The following is a 17514-nucleotide window of genomic DNA, read 5'->3' on the forward strand; positions in this document are numbered from 1 at the left end:
GCAGTGGTGGCTGAGAAAGAAAGCTTTTGTGCTTGGGTATGATCTGTTCATAAGGAGAGTAGGGAATTAACAAGTTGGTTCAGTTTGGTACTCCTTGAAGGAAAGACCTCCTAGCACCAACTGTGGGAACAAACCAGGATGAAGGAGACCCATTTTTGCCCTCCTGTCAAAGCCTGGCTGCAAACTTGTCAGCTAGAAGACAGCATCAGATGGGCAGAGGCAATGGGTGGTGGCCAGAAGAGCTCCCAAAGTGAGAGACAGACACTGGCCCTGGCCCTGGTGACCTTTGAGCAGGGAACACTGGAGACAAAACTCTACCATTGGTGGGAAATTTCGGGGCTGTACACCACAGCATTAATCTTTACACGTCACTTTTTTAAGAAGTCAGGTGAAGAGAGTCACTATTTGGTAGCAAGCTGTTAGGAGAAACGGCAACAAACAAACCAAGGTAATTGTGAAGTAATTATTCAGAAACTACAAAAGCAGTATCCAGACTGATCGCTCCAGGAGTTCAGAGACAGCAATTATGTAAGTGCTCACAGGAACACCGATGTCCTGCGTACCACAGAAGGGTTGGGAGCCCCCAGCTTTGATGGGAAGGGGCGTGTCTGGGGCAGCCTCCACACAAGGCATCATGGGAAGTATCCTGACCTACTTTGCAGAGGTGGGCTGCCATCTATGGGGTCGCACAGAGTCGGACACGACTGAAGCGACTTGGCAGCAGCGGCCTCTGCCTGCACACCAAATGTGTCTGTGACTAATTGTGTGCTCACATGTTATGTCACCATTGTACTGGCTGCTTCAGAAAAGACGGAAGTGCGATCTCCTACCTCATTTAAGTAGAAGAAGCATTTAAAAAAGAAGTTGGGGTCTTCTCTGGCAGTGTAGTGATTAGGACTCTGAGCTTCCACGCCATGGGGCATGGGTTCAATCCCTGGTTAGGGAACTAAGATCCTGCATGCCCTGAGGCATGGCAAAAAGAAGGTGGAGAAATTATGACAAGATTTTTACTCTTGTTAATTCTGAGTGACAGAAAAATGGGCATTTGGAAGGGAAATGGGGTGTTCAGTATCTTTTTCGGTATATTATATCTGCCCCTAAATAGTTTTGGGGGGCTTCCCTGGTGGCTCAGTGGTAAAGAATCTGCCTGCCAATGGAGGAGACATGGGTTTGATCCCTGAGTTGGGAAGATATAAGAAAGTGCCAACCTACTCCAGTATTCCTGCCTGGGAAATCCCATGGACATAGGAGCCTGGAGGGCTACAGTCCATGTGGTCACCAAGAGTCAGATGTGACTTAGCAACTAAATACCACAACAAATAGTTTTGTAAAATGGGAAGTCCATAGGGAGAGAAAATACATTGAAACACTTTAAAAGAAGCTTTTCGGATTTTAGAAACTTAGTGGGAAAGCAGAACCTCTCTCCACCCTGTGGCCTTTGGCACCATCTCACCTGAGTGGGACTGACCCAGAGCCTTCAAGGTCCTTGAAGCGCTGATGTGCTGTGTCTGCAGTGATGTCAGGGTTGAAGTTTAGCCCAGGACACAGAGCTCTTGCCGCACCTTAGGCATCCACCGGGTCCTGGTGGTGCTAGGTGTGGGGGTGAGAGTAAGGGAAGGTGACACCTCTCTTCTGGGAAGCCTGCTGCCAAACTTGCAAAGCACAGCAGATGCTGACAAACAGGATCCATCCCAACCCTCCCTGCCATCCTCCAGCTCCGAGCACTGGCAGAAGCGGAACGTCTTGGCGTCCCCCTCCTCCTCCCTGCTGCCCAAGTTCCTGGCACCCGTTCTGCTGGTCCTTTGACCCTTCCCCATCAAGGTCCTCGTTCATGAGTGGGTCTGCTGTCAGTCATTTAGACCTGAATTTCGGTGTGCTTATTTTTTCTTAGCCCTGAATCGTGGCAAGAAAAGACAGTCATTTCGCACTGAAGCATAGTACATTCTTGAACACCAGTGGGAGGTTGGTATTTCTTGGAGACAGGTTGCTATTGAAAAAAGAAGGGAAAGCTTTGCACTCCACTGCTGGCAGCTGACTGCCTAATGGAACAAAAACTCCTTTTCATATAACACGATGCTTTACCATCCCACTTTTATCAAAGGGATCTCTTCCTCTCCAGCTTCAACTACTGTTTTACAGAGGAGCAAAGAAACTGAGGAACAGAGGAGTTGAGCAACTTGTCCTGAGTCATACAGCTTACACACGGCACGGCTCCGCTTAGAGCCTGGATCTCGTGGCTGTAGAGCCTGGGCTCTTCACAAGTGTAGGGGAAGGTAGGGAGACAGTGATCGCAAGTGTCCTGAGTCCCCTACTCCAGACTAAAACCATGTGGTGGGTGTGAAGGGGTGGAGGCGAGAGGCCAGGAAGTCCAGTGAGAAAGCAGAAAGCCAAGGGACTGGTCCTATTAGAGACTCAGAGGTGGTGGCTTCATAGGTGCTGCAGCACCAGCATGGAGCGGCCAGAGGATGGGAAAGACAGTGCCTTCCAGTCTCCTCGGGCGGCTTCATGGTGTGGGAGAGGAGATCATTTTCTGGCGTGTGCCCATGGAGGAGCCAACAGGTCTGCCAGTAGCCACCATGGTGAGCCAGGGCAGCCCACAGCCGTGACTGGGGGCAGGCAGCGGGAGAGGCAAGAGGAGAGGTGGAAGGATTCACAGCAACTTTGAGCACCGAGGGGGCCAGTGAGGGCAGAGGTGGAGGCAGCAGGCCCTGGTTCACCAGTCCTGACCCCAGCAGCAGAGCAACCCAGAGGCAGGCAGGATCCAGTGAGCTGGAGGCTGATGAGGAAGTTCAGATTAGCTGTAAAAACACAGAGAAAGTATCGGGTTTGGGTGCAGATTGAGGATGGCACGTAAGCTAAACATTAACATTGTGGATTATTTCCAACCAACGAGTTCTTGTGGAACCAAGTCAGGAAAGAACCTCAGCTTTGGAGGCACAAGACTGGTTCCAAGTGAGAAGTTACCATAACCTGTTCAGGTGAAAGAAAACTTTCCTTTCCCTTGTTGCAAGATGGAAATGAAATGCCTGCATCCCTAAGGCAGGAGGAGAATTAAATTAGAAGACAGTTGAAGGACCACACCAGATGCTGACCCCTCCCTATATTATAAACTGACCTGCAATTTGCTGGGCAAATAAAAGAGGGAGAATCATTTCTGATCAATCACGGGGTCCATAAAGCGTCCTTGAAGAAAAGCGTGATGGCCAAGAGTGAAGTGAGGGACACGAGCCAGAATGTTCTTACCATAAAGGGCTTCAGGCATTTTCCTAATTGACCTCACAAATCACAGACTTAACTTGAAAATATTTTCTTCCTTGTAAATTCCCTTGTGTGTTAGGTGTGTCTCCAGAGACTTATTTCTCAGGAAGGCCGCCAAGTGTTCCAATTCATCTTTGGAAAGGATTCAAAGCCTCAAATTTGATTATTTTTGTACCCAAACTTCATGTGCTTAAAAACTAACAGGTGTTCCTGTTAAAATGCTTCTCATTTTCACCTCTCTCAGTTCGACATGAGATTTCAAATATTCTAAAGAGCCAGAGGTGTTTCTTCCTTTTTTAAAGAAGTTGACAGCTATCTTTGAAATCTTAAAAAAGCAGGTGATAAATCTGTGAACAGGAATTGTCTCTGGGGAGTGGGATTACAGATGGAATTTATACTTAATACCCTGTGTTATTCAAATGAATGCATCAGAGATCGCTTCAGTAATTTTTTAGAAGCATTTAAAAAGGAGATGGAATTCTGACATCTGAATCTACTCTTCTCTTTAAACATATGGTCCCAGGAACACCTGAGAATCTGTGAATCGTATGTGTGAGTGTGTAAGTAACAGTCTCCTGAGATTGCCGGTTCTTCTTGCTCTTAACTGTTCCGTGCCCCCATGGCTCTGTTCTATGGTGACAAAAAAGCCATACTGAAAACCTAATGTCTATTTCTGACTCTCTGGCTGAGTGGCTGAGGGTTCTGAGAAAATTACCCAAGTCCTGGCTTTAGTTAGAGCGTAAATCTCAACAAATCTCTTCACTAGCCTGGGTTGTTGTTGTTCGGTCGCTCAGTCATGTCTGACTCTCTGCGACCCCATGGACTGCTGCATGCTAAGCTTCCTTACAGAGAAGGCAATGGCACCCCACTCCAGTACTCTTGCCTGGAAAATCCCATGGACGGAGGAGCCTGGTAGGCTGTAGTTCATGGGGTCACTAAGAGTCGGACACGACTGAGCGACTTCACTTTCACTTTTCACTTTCCTGCATTGGAGAAGGAAATGGCAACCCACTCCAGTGTTCTTGCCTAGAGAATCCCAGGGACGGGGGAGCCTGGTGGGCTGCCGTCTATGGGGTCGCACAGAGTTGGACACGACTGAAGTGACTTAGCAGCAACAGCAGGCTTCCTTATCCTCCACTATCTCCCAAAGTTGCTCAGATTCATATCCACTGACTCAGTGATGCTATCCAGCCATCTCATCCTCTGTTGCCCCCTTCTCCTTTTGCCTTCAATCTTTCCCAGTATCAGGGTTGTTTCCAATGAGTTGGCTCTTCCCATCACGTGGCCAAAATATTGGAACTTCAGCTTCAGCATCAGTCCTTCCGGTGAATATTCAGGGTTGACTCTCTCCTAACTTCTGCACCACTGCTAAGCAGTGAGAGTTCACCTTGGCCAGTCTCTACTCCCTCTGCTAAGTGGCTTGTTCTTTTCACCTCTGATGATGGTTTGCCAAAAGGAAAAAGGAACCATGCCAATGCAAAGAGTGCCTATTTCAGCAGGTAACGGGTGAGTGGCAGCCAAAGGTATGCTGTTGCCCAGAGAACTCGGTGGCACCCCAAGTAACCCCAGATAAGAATTAGATAAAATAGTGGTAAAGTACTTGATGTGGGTCATGGATGTAATCTCAATCTTAGGAAGCATCTTCAGGAAATGTTGCTGAGTTTAGGAACCTGTAACAAGCAATCTAAGAACAAGGTGTGGGCTGACGGATGCAGCCTCAAGACCAGCCCCATCCTCTCTCGGCCTCTCCTTCCTACGATGCCTCTCCTTGGCACCTGCTCTGAAGCCACCCTTGGCAGACCCCTTGGGTCTTTCTCATCATACCTTCTGCCACTGCCCACTCAGCACAGCCAGCAGGATTCAGAACACAGCCTGGAAAGGGAATCAGGCAGGGGCCAGGCAAGTGACTAACGCAGTATGACATTTGGTCCTTGAGCCCAGTGGCTCCAACTAGTTTCCTTGTGTGGACTGGTTTTAAAGGTTTTTGAAAACACATCAAAGCACACAGGCTGACTGTCAGAAATCCCCTGGCCGAGCAATTTGCTCAGGAAGCTGTCTGAGAATGTGATCTAAATTGAATCTCTAATCTCTAGCAAGAGAAGAGGGCCAGTCCCAGGCAGTGGGGATTGTCCAAACTGACTGCCAGAAACTAGTACGATCCTAGAGAGCTGAACCTGATACTACCATCTGTCCACATGCCCTTCAACGCTGGGAACCAGAGCCAGCTCTTTGGTTAGAAGGGCAGACTTATTAAGGCAAAGGACAGAGAGACATGATATCGCAAGGGCAAATGCCAATTCTGTGTGTCTGCACGACGCCCTCCACCAACAGAAGCTCCCTGAGACCAGCCGGTCACAGTGTCTTCTGTGTCCCTGGGGCCCAGTACACAGCCGAGCCCATGATGTGTATCCAGTGAGTAGGTGACTCTCAAGCCACCAGTACCATTGACCAACTTTCCCCCATGTTTGCTGTCATAAGATGTTCTTCCTTCGCGTCTTTTCTCACGTTGATCCTTAACCCGCATGTTCTTTTGTTTCATTTCTATCTTAAATACCCGTCAAGGTGCAGCCACCAATCCATCTCCTTTCCAGCTGTACAAGCATCTCCCGTGCTTTGGGTGGCTTCTCACGCACGTCCTTGTTCAGGTTTGTGGGAAAGAGAGCAGTGTACCCACTTCACAGATAGGAAGCAGACTCAAAGACATTTGATGGCAAGTTCAAGGACACACCATGGATATGTGGCAGACCAAGGACTCAAAACCAGGCTGTCTGATTCCTTGCCCTGGACTCCCTATTTTTCACTCACTGCTCAAGACTCTTCCCCTGAGATTTTGCAAAGGGTTTTATGGTTCTGTTCTCCCTGCCACATCTAAGGAATAAACAGGAAAATCTGTGTTTGATAGAATGATTACTGACACTAAAAGTTAATGTTCAACCCTGGAAAATGACTCTTCCTTCCCAGGAGCTTTCTGAAGCCAGGGCTGGGAGCTCCCCCCGGGGCTGGGCATTTATAGCTTTGCGTGTTACAGTTCACGAAATGCTCTCAACTTCTTGAAAAGCTGGTTTGGGTTTTTTCCTCTTGGGAGGGGCTGACTCTACCCTTTATGAGAATTCCAAGTGCCCTGCCCACTGGGAAACACCTCTATCTCTGCTGCTCTATAAAGTTCCCAGGTGGCCCCAAGGGAGGACTTCTGCAGCACAGCAGCCTCCCCAGGTCGCGAGGTTCCTGGCTCGCCACCATGAGGCTTCTAATCCTCACCAGCCTGCTCTGCATCCTGCTTCTCTGCTTGTCCGTCTTCTCCGCAGAAGGTAGGACTCTCCCCTGTCCCCGCCCAGGGTGCCGGTCCCTGAGCAGGGATTCTCTGGTCTGGGATGGTGGGAATCAGGAAATGTTGGAGGGCAGGCAGTCCTGGGCCCTGAAAGACGTCACCCTTGAACCCATATGGCACCTCTATTCACAGCAGCAGCACCAGAGGGAGGCTCAGAAGCCTTAAACCCCGCAACCTGTCCACAGTGCCAGGTCCCCGCACACGCACGCACTAAGTAACAGGAAGAGGTTTTGTGTCTGTGTGGTGAGCACGCTGCTTCTACTGCGCCTAATTCCTACCTCACTGGAAGCTTTGGAGCCACTCTGATACACGTGAATAATGCAGTCAATCTGTGTTGAACGAGTGAATACATTGGTTAGTAGACCATCTGGTCTGAACACCCCCAAATCTCATGCAAACACCTGTGGCAGATGGGGTGAGAATGTGGTGGGGAGGCATGTTCATTTAGAACTGGGGCACACGGCCCTTGCACCTTTACAGATATGAGTGTTTAGCGCTCCTATCTTTTTCAATTCAGATTGCTGAATATTTTGAACTTTTTCTCTTGCCTAACCCTCTAAAAACTGCTTACTGTGTGTGTGTTTTTTTTTAACAGTTATGGTTATTTTAACATTTATCTGAATTTGGGGATATAGAAATAAATACTGGAGTGAAAAACACCCATAATTTCATTACTCAAGAATAGCCATGTTCAACATTTTGTTTATTTCTTTTCAGTATGCTTACAAGCATCTTTGTAATGGATATCTCTCTGTATGTTTGCTCTTGTATCCGTTTTGTTTATCACTGTATTATTATAGTCACCAAAAATATTTACAATTGAAATCTGGAAGCATTTACACCAGAATGTCAACAGCAGCCATCTCTGCCTGAGCAGTAGGATTATCGAAAGTATTCACTTTCTAAAGTTTCTGCAGTGAACATTGCCACATAAACACAGCCCATAGCAACATGATTTATCAGACCTCTTCTGTTGGACATGTTAGAGATCGCCAATGCTGCCTTGATGACATTTCAGTGAAGAGGAATGTCTTTCCTCATTAAGCTTCCTATCCTAGGAGTGTCTCTACCAGATTCCCCAAAATGGGGTTATTTAACTAATAATTTTAGGTATAACTCGCCACTACATGAATGTACTGTGATGAATTTACATGTTTAGATATTTAAATGATTCACAACTTTGAGCTATTTTACGTATACAGTAAAAAGCATGGTCTACATAAAACATTTCCTATATTTCGGCTGATTGTCCTAGATTGCCCAGGGGAGAGAATTACTATGTCAAAGGGTATAGATGATTCTTAAACAAACATTTACTCTTTTAGTGTGGCTGCACCAGGTCTCAGTTGCCACCTGCACAGTCTTAGCTGCAACATGAGGGATCTCGTTCTTTGACCAGGGATGGAACCTGGGTCCCCGACACTGGGAGCACAGAATCGTAGTCCCTGGACCACCACGGAAGTCCCAAGGGCATAGATACTTCTGAGTGATGGTGCTGAACTGTTTCTTGGGCAGGAAGATGAGGAAGACATATTCTGAGGGCAGAGTGTCTCCCCACACTGACTTTGTTATTTATGGAAAAGAGACAGCCTCAAGGCCCACTCTCCCTGGATCCTCCTGTAGCCTGACCCATCCTGAGTTTCCCTGAATAAATATTCCCAAGCCCTTGGCCTTGGGGCCTGAAGTTCCCTCCTGTCACTCCTGCACAGACCCTGTCCCCAGTGTCCCCAAGTGTGCTAAGGGAGGGACTCTGTTCCTGTGTGCCCTCTCAGGGAGAAGTCACCCGAGGCATCATGCCAAGCCCGGAAAAGGCAAGCCCTGCTGTCCCCGAATTCCTGGCCCTGACCGGATGACCCAGAAAGGTAAGCACCGCACAACTGCCCAGGTATAAGGAAATGCTCTACGGAGGCTGTGGGACAGGCTGTGTATGTCCCCCCCGCCCACCCGCCCTCCATTCCTGGCATCAGGCCCTTTTGTGGAGAAGCCATGAGCAGACGTGATCTTGGCCTCATGGATCTTTCTAGTCTAGTGGGGGAAACTGACCTGCCCCCCCCCCAAAAAGTCAACAGATTAATCACCTTGGATTGAATACATTCCCTCAAGAGAAAGAACAGGATGCAATTAGAAAATGGGATAGAGAAGGTCCTTACCCTGGGTGGGAGGCATCAGAGGCACCAACCTTTGTGAGACGCGAAAGACCAAGGAACTGGCAGAAGGAGTGTGGAAGGGATGGCGCAGGAGGGGAAACAGCAGGCATGAATACAGAGCAGATGGGGAGCGCGAGGTGCTCAGAGAAGCTACGAGCCAAGGCAGGGCTGGCCTGGTGAGTCAGCTGGCCCATGAGGTAGGGTGGCAGAGGGGATGGGGTGCACAGATCCAAGGAGTCCCGAGCTGCAGGCAGGCAGCACGCATCCCAGGCGGCAGGCTAGGGGTGCAGAGCTGGACTCCCTGCCAGGGTGAGGCCGCGAAGAACAAGGCTGCCCTCTCCTACAAGGCCTGGGGGGCAGGGGGATTGAAGGGTGAGGAGACAGGCCAACAGAGGGCTACAGGCTCCCAGCTCACAGTACTGGGGCACCAGGACAGGGCAGGCTGATGCATGGGAGTTACCTAACCCAGGATGCAAGGTTGGGATGGCTGAACCTTGGCTGGCCTTTGGTAGAAGGTCCTAGGGCCTGGGGCAGTCAGAGTCCCCAGGGGAAAAGCCAGCCAGGCCTGACACAAACCCAGGGTTCCTGTCCCCCATCCCCCACTTAGTCTCTGCAGCCTAAGGAAGGCCCCATCTCAGGTGTCTAAGAAGGCCCAGCTCTGCTGACTCCTCTGGGGCCATGGCTCAGGGAGCCCGTGACCAGAGCTGGAGCCTCCACACCCCGCCTGATTATCAAGAGTTCTGTGTGCCAAGGGGAGGCCTGGGTGTGAAGCAGAGGGAGGGAGGCAGGCTGCATGGCTCAGCCTCGGGCCACTTCTCTGGAGAAGCTGACAGCCCCCCTTTCCAGAGTGGCATCACATCCCACTGGGGCTGGGTAAAAATAACCGGTTCTCACACCCTGAACCCGAGTGTAAGGCCCCCACCCGGGCTGGCTGGCTGTCTGGCTGCAGCCTGGCTCTCCCTGGAGGCTCCAGCCTGGCAGAGGAGGGCTGTTTCCCTGAGTCTCTCCGCACCGGGAGGCCAGGCTGGGCTCAGACCCTGCAACGCCCTCCCCAGAATGGACTTGCTCAGGAGCACTTGTCAATGAAAATAATGAATAAACAATCAAAAGTAAGAATAGAAAAGAGTTTTATTTGAGCCAAACTGAAGACTAGCCAGAAGCCTGCTTCCCAGTTGACTCTTGAGAAACTGCCCAAGAGAAGCAGAGTTTTCACCAGTTTCATATCTTGTCAGAATAAGACAATTAAACAAGTCAGGGTCACATTTCTTCAAGGTTTTTTTTAGAAAAAAAATAAAAAAACAGACCAACCTGTACACAGCAAATCAGTATGGCCTTGGTACCTGGGAAGTGACTCTTATCATCAGAGAATTAGCATTGGTGTCCTAGGAAGGGGAGCGTTTAATCTACACTTTAAACATGGACATTCTTTACTTCTGGTCAATGTGCCCTTTTTTAAAAATATTCAAAGTAGATGTACAATGTATGTTTGATAGGCACACAAAGGCTATTTTATTGAGCGTAAAATTCAAGTTAGCTCATGTATGAGCCAGAATGACTTCCCACAACACTGAAAGCCCAGAATCCTAACCACTAAGCCACCAGGGAATTCCCTGTGAAAATGTTTTTTATTACAATAAAGAAAAGAGAAGTTGAAGATGTATGTGCATGCACGCACACACGACTCATAGGAAACAGCAGCATTAACTCCTTGTGCACAGCACAAGGGTAGCTCTCTTTTTTTGAGTCACACAATACTTCAGAATAATCTAAGTGTGTGGCTCCCATGCTGAGTCTGGACTTCTATCAGTGTACATAGCTTTTAAATTCCACTGCAGGGATCTGCAAGCAACTTGGAACAAGAAGGGCAAAGCAAGCATTTTTACTAGGTCCCTACCATGCAGTCTCATTTAAATCCTTGGTACCATCCCAGGGCAGCATGGTCCATTTTACAGATTTGAAACTGAAGCTCAGAAAGGTTATGAGGCAGAGCCAGAAACTTGTGTCTGTCCATGTATTTCCATTGCAACAACTGCCTCCTGCATAGAAAGGAGTTTCCTCATCACATTATGAAGACATGCAGGTGCCTGAGGGAGAACGCAGACTTCCGGCAAGGGAAGCTCTGTCTGCGTTGGAATCTCAGCTCCACCACCGGCTAGATATGCGTCCTTGAGCAGCTTCAGCTCTGCTAAGCCTCTGTTATACCCCTGTGAATGGGTATAACAATAGACTCTATGATCAACAATAGACTCTATGATCACAATCTATTACCCCATAGTCAGTGAGGTTGTGACTATAAAGCCAGGCATTGGCATGGCACCAGCTACCTGGTAAACTTGCTCTCTGTGGCTACAGAGGAAGTCTGAGCATGCCCAGGTGTAGTGGTTCCACCCTTACAGCGTCTTCTGGGGCTGACCCTGCGGCTCACTCAGCACTGTGGAGTAAACAGCAGGGGCGCCGGGTGTGCCGGGCTCTGGGAATTTGGCCTCTTGTACCCTGGTTCACTGACACAGGAGAGCCTGTGCCCTGTCTGCTGAAAGAGAAAGTGGCCTAGGCTGCCTGGAGGATGTCCCTGAGCTGCCATCACCAGCTGTGACACACACAGGCCCGTATCGCCCACTGTCCAGTCTAAGATGTCTTTCGGGAGCATGGCTTTGCCTAAGTGCTGTGCTAGGCCCGTGGCAGTGACATGAAGTGGCAAGCATGGGACTCTGGGTTAATTCTAGAAAGCCATCATCAAAAATCAACGTGTTGAGTGGCCAGTTTGCTGAACTTACCACAATTGGTAAATTGTTTCAGATCAGATCAGATGAGATCAGTCGCTCAGTCATGTCCGACTCTTTGCGACCCCATGAATCTCAGCACACCAGGCCTCCCTGTCCATCACCAACTCCCGGAGTTCACTCAGACTCACGTCCATCGAGTCAGTGATGCCATCCAGCCATCTCATCCTCTGTCGTCCCCTTCTCCTCCTGCCCCCAATCCCTCCCAGCATCAGAGTCTTTTCTAATGAGTCAACTCTTTGCATGAGGTGGCCAAAGTACTGGAGTTTCAGCTTTAGCATCATTCCTTCCAAAGAAATCCCAGGGCTGATCTCCTTCAGAATGGACTGCTTGGATCTGCTTGCAGTCCAAGGGACTCTCAAGAGTCTTCTCCAACACCACAGTTCAAAAGCATCAATTCTTTGGCACTCAGCTTTCTTCACAGTCCAACTCTCACATCCATACATGACCACAGGAAAAACCATAGCCTTGACTAGACGGACCTTTGTTGGCAAAGTAATGTCTCTGCTTTTGAATATACTATCTAGGTTGGTCATAAGTTTCCTTCCAAGGAGTAAGCGTCTTTTAATTTCATGGCTGCAGTCACCATCTGCAGTGATTTTGGAGCCCCCCAAAATAAAGTCTGACACTGTTTTCACTGTTTCCCCATCTATTTCCCATGAAGTGATGGGACCGGATGTCATGATCTTCGTTTTCTGAATGTTGAGCTTTAAGCCAACTTTTTCACTCTCCACTTTCGCTTTCATCAAGAGGCTTTTGAGTTCCTCTTCACTTTCTGCCATAAGGGTGGTGTCATCTGCATATCTGAGGTTATTGATATTTCTCCCGGCAATCTTGATTCCAGCTTGTGTTTCTTCCAGTCCAGCGTTTCTCATGATGTACTCTGCAAAGAAGTTAAATAAGCAGGATGACAATATACAGCCTTGACGAACTCCTTTTCCTATTTGGAACCAGTCTGTTGTTCCATGTCCAGTTCTAACTGTTGCTTCCTGACCTGCATACAAATTTCTCAAGAGGCAAATCAGGTGGTCTGGTATTCCCATCTCTTTCAGAATTTTCCACAATTTACTGTGATCCACACAGTCAAAGGCTTTGGCATAATCAATAAAGCAGAAATAGATGCTTTTCTGGAACTCTCTTGCTTTTTCCATGATTCAGCGGATGTTGGCAATTTGATCTCTGGTTCCTCTGCCTTTTCTAAAACCAGCTTGAACATCAGAAAGTTCACGGTTCACATATTGCTGAAGCCTGGCTTAGAGAATTTTGAGCATTACTTTACTAGTGTGTGAGATGAGTGCAATTGTGGAGTAGTTTGAGCATTCTTTGGCATTGCCTTTCTTTGGGATTGGAATGAAAACTGACCTTTTCCGTCAAAAAAAAAAAATGGGCTTTCTCTAAAGCATTTGAGAAGTTGGTAACCATCTATATGGCAGCATTGTTTTAAAGGAATGTTCCATTTGTTGGTTCTCTTGGGACTTGAGGGGTCTCAGGTTTAGGTGTGGTCAGACAGACAGCTGTCCAGGCCTCATCAGCCAGGAAACTCCGTGACACTGAGCTTCTGTCAGGCTGCCCTCCTTCCATGGGTCCTGAGGCTGTCAGCGAGGGGACTCCTGGGGAGGGCTGGAGAGGCCTTGTGGGAGGGTCCTTGGGGTCTGAGAGAGTGCCTGTACATCCTGCAGGCTTCCTAGGGCCTGAGAGCTCCATGCCACCTTCCCCGCTTTGAAGCCTCACACAGTGACTTGAATTATCGTGGGAGGCAGGGGCTGAAAGGGACACAGAGATATTCCTCCCCACCATGGGGTTGCCCCTGTCTTCAGAAAGGAGCCTAGACTACAGAGACAAAGGTTATCCACTGAGGACCTTGAGTGTGATAACATGAGGGTTTTGGCAACTTTGGAAGGTAGCGAGGTGGACACCAGGGCTCAGTGCAACAGATCGAGGAGGTGGAGAGGGTACGCATCCTGCCCAGTGGACTCATCAGAGGGGCTCAGATTAGCGGTCTTGTTCCTTGTAATTACACCTGTCAGCCACGGCTGCATAATAAAACACCTCCAGCTTCAGTGGCCCAAAACAATATGTAGATATCATCTGCTATGAGTCTATAGGTCAGCTGAACCATTCTTCCAGTCTTGGATGGGCTCATTCATTTTTCCAAGGGTTTGGATAGGTACTTCTGCTGAGCCTCTCTGGGCTCTCTCACATGTTTGGGGGGTCAGTGGGATGAAGCTAGGATGGTCTCAGTTGAGTGACTGAACTCTCTTCCACAAGGCATGGAAGAGTCATCCTCTGACGGGCTAACTCAGGCTTGTTCACCTGGGGACTGCAGGGCTCCACTTACAGAAGGGAAGTACCTAAGGCCTCTTTAGGCCTCAGAACTGATCCATCTTCATTTCCACTTCATTCTCTGGGCCAAAGCAAGTCACCAGACCAGATTCAAGGAGCAGGGAAATAGACCCCTTGTCGTGATGGGAAAAGATGCAAAGTCACATTGCAAAGGAAGGTCAGAGAACTCTATCCTTACTTGCACTCAGTTAACGACAGAGGATGAGATGGCTGGATGGCATCACTGACTCGATGGATGTGAGTTTGAGTGAACTCAGGGAGTTGGTGATGGACAGGGAGGCCTGGCGTGCTGCAATTCATGGGGTCACAGCGTTGGGCACGACTGAGCGAGTGAACTGAACTGAACTGAACCACATTATTTATTGTAGGAACCAGAGAAGAGAGTCTTGGGGCTTGAGGGTGGGGATAGGGGGTAGAGCGGAAGCAGTGGTCAGGAAATCATGGTTCTCCATCAGAAATGCTAGTAGAAAACTCTCACAATACAATATTAATAGAAAGGAGTAGTTAACACTGTATATTACTATGATTATCACTATGGGAAGGCAAAAGCACTTTCAAATAGGAAGAAAAAGAAAATTACACCAATATTAGCACTTATTTATGATTAAGACATGAAGCTATGGAAGAACTTTGATAATTAAATTTATTTTTTGTATAGCTGGTAATTATATAGCAACTACGGCATGGCACTTACATCTGCTAACTCAGTCAACCCTCACAATAATCCAAAGAGTTAGATACTATTGCTCTTCTTATTACAGACAAGGCACCAACGCACAGAGAAGTTTAGTCAGCTGTTGAAGGTCACCCAGCTATTAAGTAAGGGGTAGAGCGGGGCTTTGAATCCAAGTAATCTGCTCCAGAGTCTATGCTCTTAACTAGTATACCACCTTGCATATAGTAATAATCCAGAAACTAAAATAGAAAAAAGAATATTACCATAATTTAATAACCATCTCATTCATATTTCCTTTTTTCATGCAAACATGTTTACCTAGCTTTATTTTTATTATACCTTGTTTTTTTTTTCAATTTTTAAAATCAACATTGTATTGTATGCGTTTTTCTTCAAGGTGCTGTATAGTCTTTATAGCCACAGGGCTTTATCCCAGTTAAACATTTTTTTCATCACAACATATCATTTAGTAATTAACCATTTCTCTACCACAGGATATTCAGACTGTTTCCAGAATTTTTTTCTGCTGCTAAAAACAAAACTATGAAGACTAGCTTAATGCGTGCAGGTTTTGCTTTCCTTATGGATTATCCCTCCCACAAATGGGACTGGTTCATCAAAAGATGCAAACCAAGCCTTGAGACACACATTACCTGAGAAAGAGGAGACAGCTGAGGGTTCAAGGGTGAACCCTCTCACCACCCCCATCAGAAACAGACCTTCCAGACCCCTCAATTTTAGTGGACTCTGCTCTTGACAGAGACGGCTGAACAGATAAACTACCTTGCCTCCATCTTCTGCTAATAAATAAGATTTCTCCCCCATGGGATAGAAATAGCCAGGGCTGGTCATGTTTGCAATGAAAGACCCCCTCTGGGCATCCCAGAAAGAGGGTAAGATCTGACACTTGCTTTGATTTTTTTTTAAACATATCTTCCGATCTAAAAAGTAATCTTAATTGTGTTTCTCCCTTTCCCCCACCTTGACTCTGTCTGCCTCTCTGCCTCTTGTCTGATCTTGTCTGTTCTTGTCTGCCCGCTGCTTCTTCCTAGGACACCGTATGAGAAACTGCAGACCATGCAAACTCAAGTCAAAGCCCCACTTTTGGGTGGTTCCTGGGGCACTCCCACAGGTGTAGTGCGCCCCCAAACAGGCTCCATACCCCTGAGACCCTCACGCTTAATTCTTGAGGCACCCAGAAGCCTTAGGTTCCCCCAGGGTGCTCCCCTCAAAGTCGGGACTGATGACAAAGCCTCTGCCCATGAACCTGAGCTTCCTTTCTTAAAGACACAGCATTTCTTGCCTACTGTGTTGGACTGTGCTCATGATTTTTTTAGAAAAGCCTGAACTAGAATCTTCTGAAAACCACACCATGGATTCGAAAGTCCAAGCTCTGGAATGCCTGTTTCTTGCTGTATGGTTTTGGGCAAGTAACTTAGTCCCTCTGGGCTCAGGCTGGCTTCAGAGATACAAACTCCAGTGAGAGAAGACATCCAAGGAAGGCGCCAACGGGCTTCACTTACCCCTTTCAAGCCTCATGGCAGTGAGCTAAGGTGTTAGAGGGCTTCATCTCAGGCAGCAAAGGCCCCGGCATAGTTCCAGAACTCCAGATCCTGGTATCAATCATCCACCAACCTTCAGAGTCATTGTGAGCCAGGTCCAGCCCACCCAGCCTCAGTCTCCATCTGGCCACTTGCACACGGATAATCAAGACTCCATCGTGACCTGAAGAGCTGCAAATCCAGAGACTTCTAAGCCTGCTAGAATGAAGGGTAACAGGGACCCAAGAATGGCCAAACAGCAATGCAGAGGCTCAGCTGACCCAAGACACACCTAAGCTCCTAGCTGTCCCACATCCCATGGCCCCTGCAGGAACCCTTGCCTGATTTTCTGATGTGAGTCTGCTGTAAAGAGCATGCAATGAAACAAACTGTAAATAAATAAACAAAATACACGGCACGTGGTTGTTTGAGAAAACCGGGGGTAGGACCTTCGGTAGGACCTTGGGCTTCCCTGGTAGCTCAGACACTGAAGAATCTGGCTGCAATGTGGGAGGCCTGGGTTCGACCCTTGGTTTGGGAAGATCCCCTGGAGGAGGGCATTGCAACTCACTCCAGTCTTCTTGCCTGGAGAATTCCATTGACAGAGGAACCTGGCGGGCTACAGTCCATGGGGTCACAAAGAGTCAGATACGACTAAGCACAGCACCGCACAGGAGGCAGGACCTGAGTGAGACACAGCTGTCTGCTGCAGGAAACCCACTCGCTGAGGCCTCTCCTGCAGGCAACACCCTCGTCACAGCACAACCTAACCATGAAAGGGGGCAGGGCTGGGGAGTGAGGAACTGACGGGAGCAAGGGTCTCTGGTGTGCCGGTTTGACACACCAGCACTCCCCAGGATTTTCATGTGATCTGGTCAAGTCAGTTCCCGTTTCTGTAAAATGGAGAGTCCAAGGCCTATTCAGAGAAGCTAACGTGAGGCCCCAACAAGTAGACAGATGTAAAGTGCCCACAAGGGGCCTGGCACAAACAGAGGAGCTTGGTTCCAGAAAGCCCCTCCCTGCCTTCCCTGCCCCCATCCTGGAGGGAATGTTTATGTCCAAGTGAACATGCAACTGTGGAGAGGAGGCTCAGAGGGAACAGATGGCCCACGTCTAAGAGGCTTATCCCTCAATAAATTTCCTTCTAATCTGCTTCTCCCGGCAAGGTGAGAAGCCCCTCCCTACATCATCCCATGGCTGTCTGAAAATGCCAGACCCACCAGGTGTGAGGCTGATGAGCAGAAGTTCCCTGGCACCCGGGAGTGGGGACAGTGGTCCCAGGGCAAGCCCAGGGTCCTCACCTCATCCTAGGCCAGACCTTTCTGTTCCTGCCAGAAACTTAATTTGCGAGCTCATCCACTCACCCACTCAGTCACCCATTCCTGGGGTAGGTAACTGTCAGAATGTGCTAGTTCCAGGGCTCAGAGACGAGCAGATTCAG

At 48.4% G+C, this 17514-nt stretch overlaps 1 protein-coding gene across 1 annotated transcript; it reads left to right on the forward strand.

Moving 5' to 3' along the window:
* The first annotated feature begins 6328 nt into the window (after positions 1 to 6328).
* On the forward strand, positions 6329 to 16486 carry GPR15LG (G protein-coupled receptor 15 ligand). Its single transcript, XM_061405524.1, has 3 exons — positions 6329 to 6566; positions 8359 to 8448; positions 15585 to 16486. Exons 1-3 carry the CDS (start codon positions 6362 to 6364, stop codon positions 15668 to 15670), a joined length of 381 nt encoding a protein of 126 aa, XP_061261508.1. The 5' UTR covers positions 6329 to 6361; the 3' UTR covers positions 15671 to 16486.
* Positions 16487 to 17514: the final 1028 nt, after the last annotated feature.

Source organism: Bos javanicus, chromosome 28, assembly GCF_032452875.1.
Source record: "Bos javanicus breed banteng chromosome 28, ARS-OSU_banteng_1.0, whole genome shotgun sequence".
NCBI classification, from domain to species: Eukaryota; Metazoa; Chordata; class Mammalia; order Artiodactyla; family Bovidae; genus Bos; species Bos javanicus.